At 52.3% G+C, this 15972-nt stretch overlaps 2 protein-coding genes across 4 annotated transcripts; both read right to left on the bottom strand.

The window, feature by feature from the left end:
• Positions 1 to 65: 65 nt before the first annotated feature.
• LOC117146422 (RILP-like protein homolog) lies at positions 66 to 4341 on the bottom strand. 2 transcript variants are annotated; one of them, XM_033312625.1, is made up of 5 exons: positions 3243 to 4341; positions 2691 to 3181; positions 2230 to 2325; positions 2052 to 2177; positions 66 to 1858 (listed from the first exon to the last, which is right to left on the bottom strand). In XM_033312625.1, exons 1-5 carry the CDS (start codon positions 3855 to 3857, stop codon positions 1699 to 1701), a joined length of 1488 nt encoding a protein of 495 aa, XP_033168516.1. In that variant the 5' UTR covers positions 3858 to 4341; the 3' UTR covers positions 66 to 1698. The 2 variants fall into 2 exon arrangements, with proteins under 2 accessions (XP_033168516.1, XP_033168517.1); XM_033312626.1 differs by having other exon boundaries at positions 66 to 1863; positions 3243 to 4340.
• A 209-nt stretch (positions 4342 to 4550) lies between these two features.
• LOC117146616 (glycine, alanine and asparagine-rich protein) lies at positions 4551 to 11314 on the bottom strand. 2 transcript variants are annotated; one of them, XM_033312945.1, is made up of 3 exons: positions 10947 to 11314; positions 7321 to 7777; positions 4551 to 7117 (listed from the first exon to the last, which is right to left on the bottom strand). In XM_033312945.1, the coding sequence occupies exons 2-3, from the start codon at positions 7747 to 7749 to the stop codon at positions 5828 to 5830; spliced, it is 1719 nt and encodes a 572-aa protein (XP_033168836.1). In that variant the 5' UTR covers positions 7750 to 7777; positions 10947 to 11314; the 3' UTR covers positions 4551 to 5827. The 2 variants fall into 2 exon arrangements, with proteins under 2 accessions (XP_033168836.1, XP_033168837.1); XM_033312946.1 differs by lacking the exon at positions 10947 to 11314 and adding an exon at positions 8575 to 8745.
• Positions 11315 to 15972: the final 4658 nt, after the last annotated feature.

Below are 15972 nucleotides of genomic sequence, written 5' to 3'. Positions count from 1 at the left end.
CTTAAGTTCCGCACAGCGAGTGCTCCACTTGCCGCCAACCCAAATCAGTCATTCGAAATCCACTCCACGGTTCATAAGTTTATTTTGGTGGTCGCTCAAAGGAAGCCACTCATAAATTTGACGTACGTACAGGGGTGAGCAGATGATACCCGGATGCGGAGGCGTCGCCCTCTGATGCGGTTCACCATGATGCGATCCAATCCGATCCGGTCCGATCCGATCCGATGCTCGTTTTCGCGCTGGTCGCTCCTGCGGTCCATGGTCCAAGTGCCACCCTGGTACGCTTTTAATTTTGTATAATTGTTGCCTTGTTGTCTTTTTGGTTAGTCATAGTTCCATATAATACGGTATTACATAGTATATAGTAAAGTATATTATGTATAATGCATGTGTATATGTGTATATAAATTTAGTTAACATTAATTCACCAAATACTCAATGTCTCTCCATCTTCTTCTCGTGGTCTTCACCCAACTCGACACTCAACGTTAGTCCACTTTTTCATATCGATGCCATTGCGCTCGTGTTCAATTTTATAAAAGTTCAGTTGCCACTCTTTGTTGTGTACGAAACGAGATGGGTTAATTGAGATTGGTAAGTGGGGTGTTGGGGGCTGGGTGTGCGGTGCGTGGTGTGGGTAGTGGGTAGTGGGGGGGAGTTGCGGACAATGGGGCATAGGGTCTGACCATTAGTCTTTGGCACGTTCGCATCGACGATAGCGATGGAGCTGATATGTAACCGGAGTTTCCTCGCTTTGTGCTTGTGCGTGGAAGGGGAGCGTGAAGTGGCACCATATTGGTAATTGCACTACATGGGCGTCTCTCACATGGATACTAGCTATGAACGAGGATCGGGATGAGATCTCCTCGAAATCACTGGGCTTCAAGTGGAGTGGGGGCTCTGGGCGAAGTCGTCTGGGTGCGGTAACAACAATTCGAGCTGGTCAGTGGCTAAGTCTATGGTAAAACTCTTGGCTAAAACATTCCTTGATTCAGACTGGCCGGTCGGCAATGGGCTAACGCGGAGATTTTCGCTATTTGGCATCTTTGTGCAAACGAATGCGATCAATGGAATCTACGTTGCTGAGATTGGTTTCGTTAGTTAGTTCAATTCAAGTCAACAAACAATGCGCTAAGGTTGTAACGTTTGCTAATTATATATTCTTTTAGGTTTCTTTCGCTCTAAGGTTTGCGTATTTTGATAAATTTGTAATATATTTATAAGGCCGCTTGGGGCAACTGCTATGAGAATGCTAAAATACTCATACTGGCTGGCGACAGCCGAGGATCTAGATAGATGCAGAGGTCTTAGGGACAGTTACACTACGGATAATTGAAGCAAAATCTTCCCGTTCTACCTAGACTTTCTAAGATCTGGGGTCCCAGAACCAGAGTTCTCCTCTCGTCTCCTCTCCTCACCGAATCGTTTTCTCTGCATCTGCACCTGGGAGGACTGTTTATCTTTCTTAGCTTGTTTTTGTCTAAATTCATTAAAAACTCACTCGGCAATCTTTGCACAATCTCGATCTCAATCTCGTTTTCGTTCTCGTTTTCGTTCTTGATCTTGATCTTTGAAACACTTGCACATGTGGGGGCTGTGGTGTGTTTGGAGTCTTATGTGGTAGTCGTTAATCAAGTTAGAATAAATCGAAGGTACGAAAAATACAAAGTGGATTCGTATTAAATATATCTAGTACAGTTAGGGGTTACGAGTTACGAATAGAACGCGTATTACGTAAACAAAATCGCATAACAACTTAGAATTACGAGGACACAGCAATCGAGTGTGTAAACTATGTATGTACAGCTCAGGCGGAGCAGGTGAATGGCGAGGGACAGGGTCAGATACAGGCTGTTGCCTAAACTAAATGTAAACGTAATCGTAAGACGTAAAAGTAAAAAATAAATAATAAATTAGGATGCAAGATGCAAGGGTGCGGGGGGCAGTGCAAACGGAACGGAACGGAATGGAACGAAAACGGAAAAACAGAAAACAGAAAACAAACGAAAAGTGAAATGCACGCCAACTCGGATGCTTTAAGGGGCGCTTACTTCGCCGCTGCGGAGGCGGAAACGGAACCGGGCGTGGCCGACAGAGCCATCTTGGAGAGCGTGGCCAAGGAACGTTTCGGGAATGTGTTGCTGCCGTCCGACGGGTCCGAGAACAGCTTCCGGAAGCTGCAATGCACAAAGTGAATCGAGAGCTCTACGCCGATTGAATGCCACTTACAATTTGCGTATTCCCGACTCGGAGCTCTTCTTCCAGGGCGCATCGTCCGGCTCGTAGGGCAAAGGTCCCTGCACGGGCGCATCGTGTCCAGGTGGCCTGAAAAGCGATACACTATGTACTTAAGTAACCATAACAGGGTATCTAGCTATTAAAACTGAAGAATAAACAACATATGGATCCGAATCCAACGGTTTGTTTGACTCCCAATTGTGCCATTTAGTTACCTGCTGACCTTGCGAAAAAGCGCGCAAAAATATACGTTTAAGCTCTGAATCACCTACCAATTAAACGTTTGCATCATAGGGTCTATTTGAATATTGTTAGCACTGACCAACAACAAAAGAATGACTCAGGCTGAAAATGCTTGCTCGTTAATCATTTTGACTCAAGCGGTCGTTCATAAATTGTTGTTTTCTCTGGCAACAAAAACTAAAGGATGTAACCGAAATGGGCTCACTCACGTTTCTCCGGCCGCTGGTGGCTCCAGCTCGTTCGCCTCGGCAGCCGCCTCCTCCTCGTCGTCGTCATCGTCGTTGTCCGCCACGTGACCATCGTCGTCCTCATCGCTGTCGTCGGAGCTGGAGAAGTGGCGCTGCCGCTTGCCCTTCGCCTGGCTTGGTGGCTTCAGCTCCGCCAGCTGCTCGTTGAGGGTGTCGATGGTGGTCAGCAGCTCATCGCGCTCGCTAATCAACTCTTTCAGCTCGCGCGTGGTGTACCGCGGCCGGTTGGGATCGTTCTGGCCATCGTCGTACGAGGCCACCAAGTCCTCGTTCTCCTTTTCGGCCAGGCCCAACCGCTTGCGCAGTTGGTTGATCTCGCGGCTCTGGTCCTGCAGCTGGGCAAGAAAGTCGGCGCGCTCCTCGCACAGCGTCTTCACTTGGGCCTGCATCAGCTTGTGGCGGCGCCGGGTGTCTCGCTCTGATGCCTTCAGCCGCTCTGCCTGGATATTGAGCTGGGAATAAAAGGCATTGGGTTAGTTGGGAATGCGAGCACCTATCCTTAAGGACACTCACGTGCTCCAGCTCGCTGTACTTGTCCTGCAGCTCCCGCTCGCGGTGCTTCAACTCGTCGCGCTGCTTGTATATCTGCTCCTTGAGCCGTTGCAGCACTTGAGTATCCGAAAGAGCGCCGTGCAGCTCGTGGTTGGTCATGCTGATAATGCTCTCGGTGAGACTGGCCCCCAGGCCGGAGCTCTGGGCGGACGAGGACTGGAGATCCTGCGTCTGCTTCACCAGCCGCTTGTTCTCGTCCTGCAGCGAGGAGACGAGATCGACCAGCTCGTTGGTCTCGCTGCGCCACTGCTCCTCGATCAGCTCCAGCTCCTTGTCGAACCGCCGCCGGAACTCGGCCTTCTCCAACTTCTCGCTCTCCAGCTGGGCCACCTTATCGCGCAGCTCCTGGATGGTGGCGTTCTCGCGCTCGTTCTTCGTGGCCAGCGCCTCCAGCAGCTCCAGGGTGTTGATGATCTTGGGCATCAGCCCGCTGACGGCGTCCGTGCCGAAGCGGTCCATGATCCGCTCGTACTCCTTGCCAATGTCCGAGGCCAAGTCGTACACATCGACCACACCGATGTCGTCGATGGCGTCCAGGACCATTTCACCCATCTCATTGAGGTGAAAACCGGGCATCCAGGTGGTCGCTCAGATAATCTGTGACTCCTGCCAAGCGCTCTATCACTTGTTCACTTGCTCACACCTGCTCACTGGACTCTGTGTTCACTGAAGACCAGCTTCAGTTGTCGTCTCTTTCCACGGTGTCCTGCTCCTCGGTGTTGCTTCGGGAATCGCTGCACCAGCTGACAGGGATTCTTTTTGCGCTAGCAGGACAGGTGTGCGTGTGCGTGTACGTGCGCCAGGTGTTGGTTTTCCAAGTGCTTCAGGGGCGGGGGAAATCCACAATCCGAAGTACGGAATTCGCACTTCGCAATTCACAGTTGGCGCACACAGACTGCACAGTGGTGTGCGTGGGAGTGGCAGTGCTCACTTCATTCACTATAGTTGTTGCTGCCGCCGAGTCGCTTTTCGCTGCCGATTCCCACATAAACAATCCGACTTTCCGCAATTTATTTGCACAATTTTTTCTGAACCGAACTGGAACTGATGAGTAACGAATAACTGGTTCGCGGGCGCCCAGATGTGCGAACCAGTTCCCAGATGACCAGTCGGCTCCGCAGTCTGGCAGCTCTTCGTGCTGGCTGGCCAGTGCTGGGCAACGCCAACTCGCTTGGCGCCAAACGAAGCGCAGCTTAAACGGGAAAATTGAGCGCAAGTGCCAAGAAGTTAAGCCTTAAACGAAATATCACTATCCAAAAGTCAGCAGGCTGGGCCACAAAGTAAATTCATTGTTTTATTAATAAGTTCTTGTTTACAAAATTGTATAAATAGTTTTGTTTGGTTTGTTTTCTTGGTTTTCAGTTTCGTTTGGTGTGTGCTTCCTTGTAAATTGTGGTTACTGGGTCTGGATAGGCAATTAATTGTATTTTACACGTACGTAGCACTAACACTAACTAAATGGTTTGTGTGCCACACTTACACAGTTATGCAGTGGCGACTAGCAAGTTTCTCCTCTTTACACCATTTCAAATCATTGGTTTGGTTTCACTGGTTCTTTAAGTACATCAATTAGCTACAGTTCCTTCAACGCTTTCCTCGGGGGAACAATCTGGGCGATATAAAAAAATAATACACAAGTACTCGGCTAGGCGTAACAATATCGCTTTCTTTTCTGTAGCTCTTTCGTTCTTCACTTTTGACTTTAGGGACTAGATTAGGAACCACATTTGTACATTTCATTTTCATGCGTTCTTAGCTGCTCGATCTAATTAAGTAAGGTCTAGTTTTGTAAAGTAAATGTACATTCAAGTTAGTCACCTTCTTATTCTTTTTGGTAGCAGCTCGTAGGAAAACTTAAAAATAAACACGTTACATGTATAGAAAAAAAAGGCAATAAAAAAAGGCGACGCAAGAAACTTTAAAATAAAATTAATCGCTATGTTTCAGTTAGGCTGGCAAATAAATAGTGGGTCGCGAGTGGGTGTGACCGGTTGTTTCAGCAGGTCCTTTGGCAAGCATTCTCGATGGCAAGGCCCCAATCTTGGTTTTTGTTTTGGCACTCAAACTGGGCGTAAATAAATATATATGGTAATATTAATTTTTCAAAGTGGTTGCGTCAATGCATGGCATGCAAGTAGAAAATTAGCAAACTACACAAAATACTAGCACCCCTCCTGGGGATCCTGATTCTGCTGCAGGGCCAGCTGCCTCAGAAGCTCGGAGGTGACTTCCTGGCGCTTCGAGCGCTTCGCTGGCGGCGGAGAGGAGGTGGGCGGTGTATCTGGCGACGACATGCCGCCCACCACGCCCACATCCCTGACCAAGGCATCCTGTGAGTCATCTTCGTCTACATCGTCCTCCTCGTCTTCGTCGGGTAGCGTCAGATCTGTTATGGCCTGGTCGTGACCATCCTCACCATCGTCCTCCGACTGCTCCTCCTCCCTAGACTGCCCATCATCTATGTCCACAATCGAGATGATGTCGCTGTCGCTTTCGCTTTCGTCCGCAGGACCCCCGACTGGTTCGAACCGTCCCTTCGCTGCGGACTAGCTGGTGCTGGCCTGCGTCTGCAAGACATTGGTGGAGGCGGGCGATGAGGCACTAGCGGTGGTCACGGCGACGGGCGAGGGTACACTGGCTCCGGGGAAGTGGCACGGGCACGCGGGATTAGGCATGTGATTCGCCTGACTGTTCAACTTGCGGGTGAGCGTCTGCCAGTATTCGATTTGGGCGTTGATCAGGTCGATTTTCCGCTTGCTCTCCTCGATCCTCAGCGAATTGATCAGCTCCTGGTGCTGGCTCCTCGTCCCACCGCTGCCACTTCCTCCGCCGCCTGACGTGTGTGCCCCGCCGATGCCCAGGCCCACGCCGCTGCTGTTGGCACTGCTCCCGCCGCTTCCGGCTCCGGATCCGCTGCTGTTCAAGGCGCCGCACACCGTGCCCGACACTGCCAGTCCGTTGTAGCCGTTGAAACTGCCCGCCGCCCCGATGGCCACGCCGCCCGTCTTGTCCCGCGCCAGATGGTTGTGCGTCATCTGTGCGTGGTGGCCGCCGTTGAGCAGCAGTTGCACTCCATTGGCGGCCACCGCGGAGTTGCTTGTGCTGCCGGCAGTGTGGTGGCTGTTGTTGATGTTTCCGCGCTGAAGGCGTGGCAGCTGCAGAGTGGGCGGGGTGCGGCGGCTGCTAATGGCGACCGATGAAGTTGGAGCGGCGGACACATAGGCGGCATTGATGGCCGCCTGCAGGGACTGAGCCGGGTTCACGGCGGACAATCCCAGGCCGTTCAGCAGGGTGTGCTGCTGCACTTGCTCCGCTGTGAGCGGCAACACTCCACTGGCACTGGTGCCGCCATTGCTGGCCGCTGATAGGACTGCTCCTGTGCCGGAGCCGCCGTTCTGCAGCGTCTTGTTGATGTTGGCAAAGCTGCCCACGCGTATGTGGCCCACGGTCTGGATAGTGATGTCCGGCTTGGGCGGCGATGCGTAGCTTCCGCTGGAGCTAATCGAAGTCTTTGTGGAGCACACGGGCGAGCTTGCGGCGCGGCGACTTGTTTCGGTGATCCCGTTGCTGGACATGTTTCCGGGCAGGGAGCCTGCGGAGACCCCACCGCCGGCGGCACCGGACGATCCCACCTGCTGCAGCTGGCGCAGGTCCGTTGGAAAGAGCACGTCGTCCTCCTCCTCGAGGCACACCTCCGGCGCCTTGGGGCTCAAGCAGTCGTCGTCATCGTCCTCGTCCAGGCAGTCCATACCATTGTCCGTCTGCTCGTTGTCGCTGATCGTCTCCGACTTGATAAGGATCACGTCCGTGTCCATGCCCTCGTGGTAGAGGGGCATCTGCAAGTGTGAGGAAAATAAATGATACTGAAACCATCATGGACAGCGTTTTAGTAGGATTCACAGGGTTCAGAGAGTCAAGAAAGGAGAAAGCTATGCATCTGGGTTAGTGGGTGCACCAAGTTCACCAAGTGGACCAAGTGACTTGAGTGACTTAAGCACCGGATGGGACACATATGCACAGATATGGAGTTTGAGCCCACCTTGGAGTCGTCGTAGTCGTCCGCATGGTGTCCGTTTCCGCCTCCGTTGCCCGCTCCACCCTGCTTACCGCCGCCGCCGCCTCCGCCCGCGCCCTCCGGCGACAGCTGCTCGGCAATGTACTGGGCCACTGACTCCTGGTGCGACAGCGTGTTGAGCAGGTCCATGAACGAGTGGTTGCTCTTGTCCTCGCCGCATAGGTCCTTCTTGAGCAGCAGCTTCATGTTCTTGTACAGCTGGCGCAACTGCTTGGCGCTGCGCTGGTGGTAGACCCGCGAGTTGAACTCCTTGGCGATCTGCAGCCACACCTCGTCCTTCTTGCGGTTGGACTCCGCGTCCGTGCGCTTGTTCTCGATCACATCCTTGTACTGCGCCGCGTAGCTCAACACCATGTTTCGCTCCCGCTGCGTGTACCGGGGAGTCTTCTCCATTTTCAGCCGTTTGCAAGACGTCGTGAAGCTGGGGAAGAAAGTAATGCAAACTGTGTTATTCTCTGGCGCTTTGCATGTGCCTTCTATCCCTTCTATCGGCAGCAGAGAGGGAGGTTGAGCTCTGTAAGCTCTACTCTGGCCACCATCTGTGCTCCACCCGACACAGTGACCAGCGACCATCGCCCCACCTCCTGATTGCGCACACACCCCTAGCAATCGATCCGATCCCAGCTACGCCACCACAGCCGCCACTCGCCTAATTAATAAAATAATGAAAGCAACAACAAACGCAGCTGCTCCACCTCCACTCCACTCCACTCGACTCGACTCCACGCCACCCACACAGTGGGAGTGATAAGCCGAAAAGAGAGGTGAAGAGAGCGCCGTGCACTGAGAATAAAGGCGGCAGGTCAGAAACATGGTTATGGTTCCATGATCGATAGCTTGTGTGCATGTGCTCCAACGTAGTTGATGGCTTCCCTTGAACGAGGTAGACTTGATGCTACTCGTAAGCTTCGGAAGGTAAGCGGCTAAAATCTCACTTTTTCTTACGGTGCACGCGTAGTGCGTGTACGAACTCCTTGAGAATGTGGCCATCGTGGCATCGATTGCGCTGCAGGTGCGATCCTGCAAGACGCCTCGGCAGCCGAAGCGGCTCTTGCGGGCCGGACAGGCTCGAGCGGAGGGGCGAGCGGGCAGAGTGCGACGACACTGTGCGATATCTTATCGGGAAATTGGAGATTAGCGCCAAACTCTCCCACACACACACACACAGGGCACACACGCAGGACGGAGAGCAGGCCGTAGCGAGAGAGGGGTACTCACGTTTTGAGGCCGCGCCAAAGCCGGCGAGCGGGCGCAGAAAAGTGGGTGGCAGGCTTTGAGCGAGTGAGAGAGAGAGAGAGACAGCGACACGACACGAGTGGGGGTGGGGGATAGCGAACGAGCCCATCCAGCAACAAACTTCGCGAACGGCGGCGACGACGCGCAAAGCTCGACTGAATTCCAATTCGAATTCGGGCACGCTCAGAAGTACCGTTGGAGTGCAGCGACGGCGGCGATGGGTAAACAAAAATAGGAATGGCTAAAGACGAGCGGAGCCCTTGCGCTCCTCCAGCCCCCGTTTCCGACCCTGCCCCGGTGCCGCTCCCGCTCCCGCTCCAAGAAACACACTCCTACAAAGAGCTCAACTGTTTACACACACACACAGGCACGGACACGGATGCGTGTATGGGTGAGACGTAATTAAAGCTTGAAACCGAGTTTACAACAACAACGAGCCCGCCAGTCGCCACCCTCCACCCCACGCCGCATACCCCCTGCGAAGAGCCGAAGTCGAAGCAACAGCTAGAAGAAGAGGCTTAAGAGAGAGAGAGCGGAAAAGAGGGAAAAATTGGATACTTCGCGCAGAGAGAAACCCCCAACAACGAGCGCAGTTTATAAATAAACCTTGTTCTTTTCGCCGCTTTTCAAGCTGCACCAAAGTAAGGGTTGAGCTGACGTGTGAGTGCGAAAGGGAAGACCAAATGCAATCGTATGTATATGTGTGTGTTTGTGTGTTCTTTGTGGGAACACGAGGTCTTAATTAATGAATGGATTACATAACTTCAAGCGATAGGGAGGGGGCGGGGGGGAGAGGGGATGAGTGCCTCAGGATCGAGGAAATAGGATATCCATCTATACATACAACTGAGCTGACAAAACTTAAGCTTGAGAGTCAGGATGCTCGGGTTAAGTGGGAAATTTCCAAACAACGATGGCTTACTGCTAAGCGAGAGAAACCATGTTTTAGAGTTTAAGGATCAAGGATTAAAGGACGCACTACTCCCACCCTGATCGACTGATCGATAAAGAGACGCAGTTTGAGCAATGAAAGCGGCATTGCTAAGCGACTGCGTCACTGCGCCGCGTCGAGTCAAGTTTTAAGATAAGATTTGAGGCAGTCTGCCTCTGTAGAGCCCCTATATCTATATCTGTATTTGTATCTGTATCTGCATCTACATCTGTATCTGTGCCTGTAGCGGTCCCGTTCCTATGTGTACAAGTGTGGGTTCGCTGGGTTTTGTTTCAGTCCGTTTCAGTTGGGTTTCGGCTCGGTTATCTACGAAATCCGCTGGCAGCGGGGCTTCCATTTCCATTCCAGCGTAGAGCAGTGCAAACAAGCAAAGTTTGCTTTTTGGGGACCACAATTGTGGGGCAGCACAAGCGTTGCTTAATGCGATACCTCACCTCGAGTTATCTACACACACACACACACACATACACACACAGTCGCACTTAAACCCACACTCGCGCAAGCCGCGCAACAGGTGGAATTATTTACTGATAAGCCGCTGATAAAAGCGAGCCCAGATAGGAGCGCGGAGCGGAAAACGGGGAAAGGGCCAGTGGAGAACCAAGAATCGAGGTGGGAGTGGAATGGAGCTTCACCTACTGTCATTTGGGGGGAAGAGAAAAAGGGAAGGGAGGGGAAGGAAGGAAGGGTGCTTTCCAAGTTCTAATTGGCTTTGTTTGTACGCTGATAGCACTGCAACCCACAAACCCACCTCCCCGCCCCCTCTATTTCAACCATACCTCATCGAAAGCCCCTCCTGGAAAACCCCGGTTGCAAACGCACCTGCGTCCCACGATTGAGCTGGTGGTGCGTGCTATTCTTCTGCTCTTCCTCGTGACCAACTGGTGGCTCCTCGTAATCCGCGCGTGCTTCTGCCTTCCTGCGGGGTGATGAGCGTGGGGGCGAGGGCGAGGAATACGCATTTTCCCCGAGCGTCGCCGACCGCAGCGCTTGAGTTGACAATTTTTACTACCACCGCTACTGGCAGAGCAGCGGAATCGTGGAATCGGCCAGCGCTCACCGCCTCAACGGGTGTCGTGTGTTTGTGAGCGTAGCAAAAGCGCTTGAAACTGCTGGCCAGCGTTGTGCAATCTCCGATCTCGGGCGACAGCAACGACAGGCGAGAAGCGCGATCGGATTTGGTTTGGGAATCGGAGTTGGATGTGAGATTCCAATTCTTGCGTGAGTCAAGATCCGACTCAAAGAAGGACCGAAAGAATGAGATTGTTTGCCATTCGGTTCGGGATTCCTAAGCTAACGCAAGGACCCACCCATTTGACCCACCTAATTTGCTATACGATCAGAGACTCCTGCCGGCCTGCTCCACAACAGACACAACAGATGTGTACACCCCAAGACTCACCTGGATTTGTGGCCGGCTGCACTTTGAAATGGACTTTCTTCGCAGCCGCTGATCCTCGGCCCTCCTCCTACTCCGCCTCCTTCTTCTCCTTCTCCTCCTCGATGCCTAATGTGTTTCCTTGCACCCCACTTCTCTGCTGGCTTTTTCAAAGCTGTATTTCTGCGATGCAGAACGAAGAACGCGCGGCTTGCTGCTCTGCTCTGTGCCTCCGGTTCACGCGGCGTATGCGCAATATTTTCAACTACTTGTCCGACGTCGCTGACCGCCAGCCGCTCGCTGTCCCGCTCGCTATTGCCTCTTCCCGTCTCCGTCCCACTCAGCGCTCTCTGCCGAAGACTTTGTTTTCGGCTCTTTGTGTGCGTTTCTTCCTATTGGGTTTGATATCGTTTATAGCTGAACGCTCGTTCTGTTTTTTTTTCACTGCTCACAGTTGTTGCTTTAAACCTTGGACTAAAATTAAAAATACATAGAGAAGTGAATTTGTTAATACGAAATCACGCCAAAACGTAAACATAAACGGAGAAGAAGCGGGGGAAAAGCGTCGGGGAAAAGCGCAGGCACATACGCCACATGGATACACAGCGCACAATAAGAAACTGAAGCAGGCACAGACACAGAAGCAGAATAAGACTTCTTGACTCGAGTTTCTGGCCCGCGTTGTGCGATGTGCGATCCAACGATTCTGGCCCTCTTATCTGGGCAGATCAGATCAGAATAGAGCAGGGTAGAATAGAACAGAACTGAACTGAAACCTGCCCAATCGCGCCCTCTCTTCGCCAAGGGAAAGAAGCGAAGAGAGGAAAACCCCTGGCTAGGCCTCATTGAAACCGCACTGAAACTAATATCTAATCTGGCTGCACGGCTACCCGGCATTATCTTATCGCCTTAAGGTGGGCTTGTGGCTCCACGACAACTTGGAAGTCGGCTGGGTGACTCACCAAACATCGCCCACCCACCGCCAAGCGAGCACTCTCCACCTGATCCGACGGACTCGATAAGCTACGGCCTGCGTGTGCAGGCCAAATAATTTTTGGTCTATAAGGCCGAGTTTTGTGAAGCCCAAGCAAGGAGTTTAACCAAGGCAAAGTATCTTGATGGGTTCCTTAATCACATAAGTTCCAAGTGTCATTGACTGTATTTCTGTTTATGTTTATTATATCGAGCAAAATCTGACAGCCCCAAGCCAGTCTCAAGTTGAAAAGAAAACATAGGTACAAATGCAATGGAAACCTCGAGGGGTAGAACCAGTGGCTTGCCAACTCCAAGCCCGTCGTCTCAAGGATGTACCCATTTACAGAGGGGGAAGGGGGGTTAATGAGATATAGCAAGACGTAGCCATACGCTTGTATATTTATATATACGGACAATGTGTATAGATTCGGGGATATATGCCTATGACGAATCAAGAATTCGACGAATGAAGAAAACGCAGATCTGTGCTCTGCACGATTGCAAACAAACAACGAGAAATCGAAGAAAACCAGAGGCATTCGGAGCTGGCCCTGTTCATCCGCTTTCCTCTGCGTCCGCCGCCCACGCGCCTTGGCATGCAAAACAAATGATGCCCCAACCTTTTCCAACCACCCCTTCACCTCACTATCCCATGGTACTGCCCAGTATCCAATCGAAAGAGACGCGAGACGGAGAACAGTAGTCGAAGTCAAAGCGCAGAGACGAGAGCGTGAATTACCCGATACTCGTACCCGATACCCGCATCCGCACCCGTTAGCGTTACCGGGTAACCGCTGCCAACCGCTTACCGTTCCGAACTGGCCCGATTCGGGATTCGAGTGCTCTGCTCCGGTGTTGCTCCGTTCTTGGCCGCACTCAAAGAGCAGCCGTCGCAGTCTAATTTGATACTAAAAGCGAATTCGGAATTCAGCCACAGAATACCGAGACTCGAGCGGTCCGAGCAGCCTGTTGGCCGCGTCTCCGAAGGTGCACGTCCCCCCCAATCCCCCGTGCCGGCCAGTCCCCGTCTATTGGGGTCGAGCTGATCGCATCGAAAAGCGCCATGAGGGGTTGGCAAATTTCCAACCGAAAGTTCTGCTCTGCCGCCGCGCATCTGTATCTGTGCCCGCTCCCGTTCTCGCCTTCGAGTATCTGTATCCGCATCCGAGTCTGTCTGCGTCTGTATCTGTATCTCTAGCTATGCCTGCGCGTCTGTCCAAGAGAAAGAGAAAGAGCGGAGCTTCGGGAAAACGAATTTACATTGCGCACAGCCACAGCCACATCCACAGCCAGAGGCAAGTGAAAAGCATCGGCAGCAGATTAGCGGGCCAACGGGAAAAGCAGGGATAAGCAGGCCTGGCATGGATGGCGCATCTGTGGGATCTTGGGATCCACGGAATACGCAGTCCCAATACGTTTTTCAAACAAGAGGTCAACCCTTGCCCCACCTACAGGTTAGCTAAACTGGAGTTTCGGGCTTGGACACCAGGATAGCTTTTGAGTATCGCATTTGGTTAGCTTTCGTACTGCGTCTCAATGGAAAGGGAGTGCACAAGAAGTTGGTTAGTAGAATAGAGACAGACCCTTTTGCCAGTTCTTACTTGAGCGCTTGAAGACAACACGCCTTCGCAGGACCGCCAGCCGAGGAGCTCCTGGTTCTCAAGGATGCTCAATCCGCATGCCGAGTGCGCTGTGCCGTGATGGGAACCAATCTCAACCAACCCGACCTGATCTGATCTGAGAAGGCAACTGTACTTGGCATCTCACAACTTGGCAGCTGAAAAGTATTTTCGACTTTAAAAATAGCTGCCCCAAAGTCCCACCGCGCGCGGTGCAGGCAGGGGGAGCGGGAAATGCGAGAGAGGGATCGGTTTGGATCGCTTTGGTTTGGTTTTCGGCTTTTGGATTTTGGCTAGAAGCGGTGGGCGGATCGGGCGGCGGGCACGCTGTGCGGGCTGCCTAACAGATGCCTTCGTTTACAAATAGCCGCTGTTTAAGCTCTCTCGCCGATGATGAAAATTGATGGGTCCGAGCGCATGGAAAACCATATTCCACTTTCGATTTCCCATTTTCCATTTCGGCGTTCCGGCCGTTCCCCGTCTTCCCTGTGGGCACGGACACGCTGGTGTGCGTGCGCTTTTGGAAACTCGAGACTAATGAGGTCGTCCACGTAACCTCCCCCGTCTCCTTGCTCTGCTCCCCATGGCCACGTCCATTGGGTCCCCTCCGCGACTTCGCAGTGGCCAATGCCATCCTTGAGCTGGCCTCTGCCACACCTGGCAAGATCAATTGCGACCTCAACTTCAGTTGTCCAATTGGAGTTCCGAGGACCGTTTGCCTGGGTCCGGCTGGGCTGCCAGAGGAACCGATGGCCCCGGCCCGAAAGGAGACTGCCATGGGCCGGTCTTTGGAGGCAAATGCGTTGCGTTGGCAGCGTTTCTTGGCACCCGGTCGCCTCGCCCCTCGCGCCTGACGCTGCGATTTGAGTTCAAATTTATTTTTGGCAGCATCGCAGCACCACCGCCCCCCTTGCCACCCATCCTCTGCTCCGCTTTTCCCGTTTTTCCGGGACTCAGGAGGCCGAGAAAGGGGGAGGCGTCGGATCAGAGGCCCGATCGCTTGGCTCCGCCTCTGCCTGGTTGGCTCTGTTTGCGTTGCTTTATCTAGTTCTGGGGTGTGAGTGCGTGCCTGTGTTTAATATAGGCTTCCGCCCCTCCCCTGCCCTCCTGGTTGTTTGTGTAATCCATTTAAAGGTAATTGAACTTCCCTCCCCACCTTCTGCAGGCACACAGGCCATCCCGACGCACTAAGCCGAAGTCGAAGTCGGGGCTCTATATTTAGCCAGTGGCGCAGTGGCATGGCCTGGCATGGCCTGGCATGGGGCTGGAAATGAAATCGGGAAAGCGGAGTGGGCACCGCCATCCAGGCACCAAGTGAACCTGCTCAAGACGAACCCAAAATTAGATTCTACGGGGCGCTGCGCTGCTACTCGAAGCCGTGCCACGGCGATCTGGATGCGGATTTAGATCACTGAAGATCAGATCAAATGGGATCGATTTGAATGGGATCGGATCGGATTGGATGCGATCAGATCAGATCGCAGCACATGGAAAATCGGCGATCGTAATGGGAACTTGGAGAATTAGAAACGATTCATTTTTGAAGCACACTTGGAAAAATGAGACGTTTGCTGGGCGAGCGTTGCTATTTTTAGGCAAAGGCATCACCATAAAAGTTGCCCCGCTCCCCTTTTCGTGCTCCAGCTTTTCCAATTTTCGTTTGTAGTTTTCCAATATTTCTCGAGGAACTGTTTTCGAAATAATCGAACAAGGCGAGTAGGCGCATAGAAGTTCCAATTCGTATATTATAACTTTCTTACACATATGGGACTGATATTAAGAGCTGCAGACTGACTTACAAACGAAAAGCTTCGAATGGCAGTAACACTTTCATTATGAATAACAAAATCAAAATATGTAGATATTGGCGAAGAAATACTTTGAAACTGTGGCTTCGGATCAGAATTTCATTTTTCAGTTTACCCCTCCTCCGCTCCACTCCTTTCGTTGGAATTTCATCATCGGCTTCGGTTCGCCGTCAATCGATAACAGTTAATTCGAGGAAAGCGGAGGACAAAACACAAACAACAATAAACGCGCGTCGACACAAGGAAGAAGGAGAAGAGAAAACTGCGACTTTGTCGTAAGCACGAGTCACAATCGAGCGAGAGCTTTGCTCGAAGGATAAAGCTTTGGGCTGAGTGCGCACGTGTCTGGTGTGTCTGATGTGTGTGTGTGGAAAGCATGTGTTGATGACATAAATGCGAAATAAGAAGAAGGAAGAGAAGAAGGCGCAAACAGCTGTGCCAAGGAATCCCTGCTTCATGAAACAAGTATCACCCGGGGGAGGGTGTGACTCGAAACGAATCCAATCCCGACACCAAGACCGTGTTTTCGATTTCCAAGCGCGCGCTCCTGGGGTGGAAAACGCGCACTCTCACACGCGACGGTCACAAGCACACACACACACACACCCAAAAAGGAGAGAAAAGGAACAGAGCATGAAACTTCAATTG

The sequence above is a fragment of the Drosophila mauritiana genome, chromosome X (assembly GCF_004382145.1).
Source record: "Drosophila mauritiana strain mau12 chromosome X, ASM438214v1, whole genome shotgun sequence".
Classification (NCBI taxonomy): domain Eukaryota; kingdom Metazoa; phylum Arthropoda; class Insecta; order Diptera; family Drosophilidae; genus Drosophila; species Drosophila mauritiana.
Note: the sequence above shows the minus strand (reverse complement) of the source record. Positions and strands in the feature narration are given on the sequence as shown.

Excerpts from the sequence above, each read along its gene's own strand:
- LOC117146422 (XM_033312625.1), bottom strand. The coding sequence starts at position 3,857 with ATGCCCGGTTTTCACCTCAATGAGATGGGTGAAATGGTCCTGGACGCC. Across the intron at positions 2,178-2,229 it reads GAGTCGGGAATACGCAAATT|CTTCCGGAAGCTGTTCTCGG; the intron begins GTAAGTGGCATT and ends TGTGCATTGCAG. Across the intron at positions 1,859-2,051 it reads TCCGCCTCCGCAGCGGCGAA|GCAACAGCCTGTATCTGACC; the intron begins GTAAGCGCCCCT and ends CATTTAGTTTAG.
- LOC117146616 (XM_033312945.1), bottom strand. The coding sequence starts at position 7,749 with ATGGAGAAGACTCCCCGGTACACGCAGCGGGAGCGAAACATGGTGTTG. Across the intron at positions 7,118-7,320 it reads ACGACTACGACGACTCCAAG|ATGCCCCTCTACCACGAGGG; the intron begins GTGGGCTCAAAC and ends TCACACTTGCAG.